General features: G+C 39.8%; 2 protein-coding genes across 2 annotated transcripts in view; both read right to left on the reverse strand.

Moving 5' to 3' along the window:
- Positions 1 to 75: 75 nt before the first annotated feature.
- On the reverse strand, positions 76 to 1,475 carry LOC113471063 (insulin receptor-like; the record flags this gene model as incomplete). Its single annotated transcript, XM_026829932.1, has 3 exons — positions 1,469 to 1,475; positions 820 to 993; positions 76 to 209 (listed from the first exon to the last, which is right to left on the reverse strand). Coding segments are annotated over exons 1-3 (315 nt in total), but the record flags the coding sequence as incomplete, so codon positions are not given.
- Positions 1,476 to 1,655: 180 nt separating this feature from the next.
- Positions 1,656 to 6,218, reverse strand: part of LOC103518015 (protein cubitus interruptus-like) — a gene marked incomplete at its 3' end in the record, with an annotated part of 16,773 nt that continues 12,210 nt past the window's right edge. Inside the window, 2 exon segments of the mRNA XM_017447659.1 lie at positions 1,656 to 1,883; positions 2,253 to 2,620. Of these exon segments, the coding sequence (XP_017303148.1) occupies positions 1,656 to 1,883; positions 2,253 to 2,620 (596 nt within the window).

A 6,218-nucleotide genomic window follows, 5' to 3' on the forward strand; every position in this document is an offset into this window, starting at 1 on the left:
TAATAATAATAATAAATTAAAAAAAAAAAAAAAAACAAAGTGCGAACGGTATGATACATTAGATAAAATTCTCACCTTGATGGCTACTTTAGTTTCCTCGAGGTTTTTAGCAGTTCCCTCAAACACTTCACCAAAAGCTCCACTACCCAGGAATTTGATGAGAGTTATTTGATCTCTCTTAATCTTGGGTAAAGCGGCAATGTCAGCATCTATATAAAAAAATAAAAGATCACCATCTAATTATTGATCAAACAAATTTTTCTCCAAACATTTGTCTCTCAGATGCTTCATTTCGAAAAAAGTCGATCAGAAATTCAGATTTATGAGATTTGGACATAAACCGCTTTTGGCGGCCAAACGAGCGGAGCGACTGCTCCGTTATAGTTAGTCGTAGAAAAAAATTGTAGGTAAACAAATAAAATGTTCAGAATTTTATGCTCTACATTTTATCTCGGAATACAATTTTAGGATGGACGGTTCACGAGATATTTTAGAAAAATTAAAAAAAGTCATGTTTGGCGACGCTTTTTGGCGGAAAAAGCGGTCAAGCGTACAGGGGATTTTAGGGGACTTTTGAGCCATGATTCAGGGACACACACCGAAGCTTTTGGCGAAGAAAAAACTTTGTTACTAATTTTTCCGAAGTGAAAGTCTAATTTTCCTGTACCATCAGACATAAACAGCTGTCGAAACAGTGCTAAGTCTCAAACTGCGGCCAAAATACCGCCTCCAAAAAGAACTTTTACAAATAATCAACTTGGTACTTGAGGATTATAGCGTTAAGAAAACAGGAAACCGGCATATTTATTGAGTAGGTACCTGTAGGTGTATAGTCCGCACTCGACACATACAAAGGGTTCCGGGTCTCCACAAGGTTTTCGCATCTCAGGTGATCTAGTTCAGAATCCTGTAATTTACAATTATTAGACTTGAATCCAAATCCTGACTTTTTACATTTTATTACTGGAACAGAAAAAAAACAATACAAATTGTCTTTGCTTATTTTTATACAATTTCAATTTCCAATTAATTATTAAATACGTAGGTACCTATTCCCCAACTGTAATAGAAATTCGTGTGATGTTTTTTTTTTTTTTTTTTTTAGTAGCCGAATAGTGATGTCCGGGATCTGGGCATGGTGAATAGTGATGGATAAACCAGTTCTTCAAGAAAACCTGAAGATAACCTGAAAACGCAGAGTGTGGTTGATACAGGTGAAAATTGGTGATTATCTGAGCTCTTCGCATGCGAATGGCAATTTCGGGAGCTAATATTAAGTTTATTCAAATTTCAACCAAAAAGAAAAAAACAACAACAATCATCGTATTACTTTATTCAATTCTCCAACTGTACCATTCCTGCTCCGTCCTCACACCCAATCAATCTCAACCAAAAAGATAATTTTCTAGGACTTCAAAGTCACTCAATAATGAATAATTGTTTAATTTTTATTGACGGGGGCTTTTACTCTCCATTCTTCTACAAACTACCCGCCTCCTCACATAGGGTACATCTCACCCAGCCCGAGTGGGACTGGGAAGAGGGATTATCCAACAAAATTGAATGGGAGAATGGAGAATGAACTAATGGCCAAGTTCCTGAAATCGATACATTTGAAAACAACAACACAACAAAAATAAATCTCGACATCTTACCTGGTTCAGGTACATCATCATATCATCGGGCAGCACTAGCTTGGACTCCAGGAGTTCCCCATCCTCCACCCCCTCCATGGTATGATGGAATGCAGAGTGAGGACGAGGGGGAGGGGAGGACGTGGTGCGGGATCCGGGACAAGGTTCCGACATGCGCCGACTTTCCCCTACGCCGCCCACGCCGACACCGGGCTGACTATTGTGGTACCAGGACGAGGGGTTCTGCGCCTGAAATGGAACCCGGGAGTGAAATTAGGGTCAAGGTTTTACAGTTTAGTTTCCAAACTGGGTATCTATTTTCAAACTAGGTAGGTTGTAGGTGCATATTTTCAAAGAACATAATCGCAATCCTACCTACTTTACTAGGGTGGCACTTTGAATCGCTGAAGGATCCAGTAAGATTCAGCCAAGATTGGTATTATAAACTTGTCAAGGATCATGGTTTTTTTCCACTTCGTCCATCTTTCAATTTCATAAATTTCGTAGCGTTACTTATTGAACAAAAAATTGGATTTCTTGTTAACTTGCATCTAAATATAAAACTGACAAGGGAAAACAAGACTGACACTAACGTTGAAGAAAATAGTCATTATTTACCTGAGGCTCCATATTAGTTCCTCCGCTGAGGGCCGAGGACCGCCGCGAGCTCCCGAGGGAGATCGGGTCATAGAAACTGCCAGCGCTGGCACTGCCCGCCCCGCCAACCTGTCTGGCCCGCGTACAAGGCACCTGGCTTGTTTGACTAGACCGGCGCGAGTCACTCCGCGCGCTCATCGTGCCATAGCATGTGGACACGGTGGAGTTGGAGTCGCGGCGGAGCGCTTCTGTACCGCCTGGACTTGGCGTGGAGGGGGCGAGGGAGGTTTGACCGGGAGGAGGTGCTGGGCCCGCCACCTTGAGATCGTTGATGCGTCGGTTGAGATCGCCGATGGTTGTGTAGCATGAGCCTGTGCTGGGTGGACGCCCTGTGAAGAGAGAGGTATGGTTAGATACGAAAGGAGAATGAACCTGGACAATGGGCAGACTACATAAATCTATAGGTGTTGGAAACTTGGGTTGAAAATTCAAGAGTCGTGTGTGTGTGGCAAGGAATTGTACTGATCACAGATAGATACGGAAGAAAAATTGTTCAGAAAGACCTGAAATGCAAAATTCAAGGTATTTTGGGCTATTTCACTATCACACTTGCACCCTTGCAATATTATAAACTAATTGATGCAAATAAACAAATTACAATTACAATTACACAGCCTCGGACTTAAAAAAAAAAAAAAAAAAAAAAAAAGGAAAATCCTTAGGCGATGACGTCATAATTCTTGACTCCCGCTTCGTTTGTTTGTGCGCAAGCGTTTTTGCACATTTTGACGTGAAATCTGACGTCACAACTCTTTTTTTTTCCGTTAGGCGCTTTAACACTATTGTGTCGTTCGCGCCGACCCCTGTTTGTGACTAGATCTTAGTGTAGATGCCAATGGCCTTCATGTACATTAGTGTCGAATCAATATTGGCAGGGTTGTTGTCAAGGGCTGGTGGTGAGGGGAGGGAGGAGCGTGATTGGAGATGAGTGGGGTCACAACTCTTTGAACTTTTTCATTAGAACGGCAATTAAAAATTGAACTTTCGACCTTTTAAAGTTACTTTTTCGGAGTTTTGACGTCAGATTTGGATTTTTCACAACTTTTTACGTAGGAATCGACCTGTTATTAATAATATTTTCCCAATTGCAACTCCTCCATTATTCAGAAGCTACGACATTGAAAAAGAAAGATCCTTTTTGTGTTCAACCTAACCCTATAATAACACAATCACTGCTCTAATTCTGAAAACTCCTTTTTGCGTTTAACCTAACCCAATAATAACGCTGGTCACTGCTCATTTGTGCCAGTTCTTTTGGTAGGGATCACTCTATCTAAAGTTTTAGACTAGGAAGATTCAGCTTTAAGAACATGTGCTTGTGATTGGTACTTCGACCCTCTCAAATTCGGGACCCAATTGGTAGCAAAAAAAAGTTTTCCTAATTTCGCTCAAATAATTATGAAATCCTTTTTATATGTTTTCGAACCCTATACTAAAACCAATATTACACAAAAAGTTGATCATTTGTGAAAGTTCTTGATGACCTAACCTTATAATTCCCAGGAAGTTGATCATTTGTGAAAGTTCTTTTCGCGTTCTACCTAACCATATCATTCCCAGAAAGTTGATCATTTGTGAAAGTTCTTTACGCGTGCTACCTAACCCTATCATCCCCAGAAAATTGATCATTTGTGAAAGCTCTTTTCACGTGCTGCCTAACCCTATCATTTCCAAAAAGTTGATCATCTGTGAAAGATCTTTTCTCATTCTAGAATTCTTTCGTAGGATAAAATAAGGGATTTTTTCTGTGGGACCAAATTTTGAGAGGTATTTTTCCCCAGTCTACCTGGTTTTCCCTGTACGCAAGTAGTACTGTCTACCTGAAATTTTAGTACGCAACTAGTACTGCAGTACGCAAGTAGTAAACACCGCTTTTTTTCTGCCACACACCTATGCATATGCATGAAAGTGTGTGGCATATGCATATGCATGAACGTGTGAGTTTCAAACGGCAATAAGTGCTGCCACACACCTATGCATATGCATGAAAGTGTGTGGCATATGCATATGCATGAACGTGTGAGTTTCAAACGGCAATAAGTGGGGACCGAACTGGTTTTCTCCCCAACAGGCACCCATGAAAGAACTTATGCTCGCGATCTTTTTTCGGCTGTAGGTAACTTGCGTACTATTTCAATTTTAACCTTCTAGTTGCGTACTAAAATGAAAAAAAAATGTCCGACCTGCGTACTGGGTCTTTTTTATTTATTTTTCTTAGGTTGAGAGATTTTTTTTATTGGTACGAACATTTAATGGGGAAAAAAAAAACATTCCCCGGTTTTCCTAATTTCGCTCAAATAATTATGAAATCCTTTTTATATGTTTTCGAACCCTATACTAAAACCAATATTACACAAAAAGTTGATCATTTGTGAAAGTTCTTGATGACCTAACCTTATAATTCCCAGGAAGTTGATCATTTGTGAAAGTTCTTTTCGCGTTCTACCTAACCATATCATTCCCAGAAAGTTGATCATTTGTGAAAGTTCTTTACGCGTGCTACCTAACCCTATCATCCCCAGAAAATTGATCATTTGTGAAAGCTCTTTTCACGTGCTGCCTAACCCTATCATTTCCAAAAAGTTGATCATCTGTGAAAGATCTTTTCTCATTCTAGAATTCTTTCGTAGGATAAAATAAGGGATTTTTTCTGTGGGACCAAATTTTGAGAGGTATTTTTCCCCAGTCTACCTGGTTTTCCCTGTACGCAAGTAGTACTGTCTACCTGAAATTTTAGTACGCAACTAGTACTGCAGTACGCAAGTAGTAAACACCGCTTTTTTTCTGCCACACACCTATGCATATGCATGAAAGTGTGTGGCATATGCATATGCATGAACGTGTGAGTTTCAAACGGCAATAAGTGGTGAAATCCGCCTTTACTTGGTAAATATTTTGCCCATTTACTTGGTATTCGAATTCTTTAAATACGGTAGAAACACCGCTCATCGTTGTGTGTTGCTGCGATATTAATTCGATACCTATCTCTAACCCTTTCGGCAGTCGTGAAAATATTAATGAGTAAATGAATCAGTCGGTTAGTCAATCGGAAAATGTGCGATTTTCAAGTCCTCTTTTCTACCCCTTCCGTTAAAACTAGAACTTTCAAATTCCGTAGGCATAAAAAATGCGGAAAATTTTTTCGTTTAATATTTATGTACCTACCTACACTGCGTACTGAGAACGGAACTTGGCCTACCTACATAAGCGCTACTAGCTGAATTCCGTCGCTTCGCTCCGGAATCCCGCTAGTTCATACCGAGGCATGGCCAAACTTGTAGAAAAGGCATGGCCGAACTTTTAGAAAATGATAAAAAATAATAAAAGGAATATTCCTACCAAATTTCAGCTTTCTAGGTGTTGTGGTTCAGATAGAGCAGGGGTTCTTAACCTTTTAGAATTGGTGGACCACTATTGATAAACCAAAAATCTCGCGGACCACTTGAGATTATGTATGTATATGCAATCAATTGTACATTGTACACGCCAAGGTACTGTATCATTGCTTCAATTTCAAGGTCACAAATGCAATCGTTGATAAGAGCGGAGTTAGGAGGAGCACGTTGTATGAAAAGAGGAAAGATTTTTTTTTTTCTTTCTTAGGGGTATGTTATATAAAATAGAGACACGATGACTTTTTCCTTACTCACCTCTCGCGGACCACCTGAAACCTTCTCGCGGACCACTAGTGGTCCACGGACCATAGGTTAAGAATGGCTGAGCTATAGGTACGCCGTAATTAACTCCGGCCTTTGTGCTTTCTATTTATACGCTTTCCCGCAGAAGTGAATAACTTTCAACTTCGTCGTCACGTTGCCGTCTATTACGTTAGTGTTACGTCGTCATTCATGAAACACGAAACGGTGGGATGTTTGGATGTTGTTGTTTTGTTTTGTTTTTTTTTTTTTTTTTTTTTTTTTTTTTGTG

The sequence above is a fragment of the Diaphorina citri genome, unplaced genomic scaffold (genome assembly GCF_000475195.1).
Source record: "Diaphorina citri unplaced genomic scaffold, Diaci psyllid genome assembly version 1.1 scaffold2042, whole genome shotgun sequence".
NCBI classification, from domain to species: Eukaryota; Metazoa; Arthropoda; class Insecta; order Hemiptera; family Psyllidae; genus Diaphorina; species Diaphorina citri.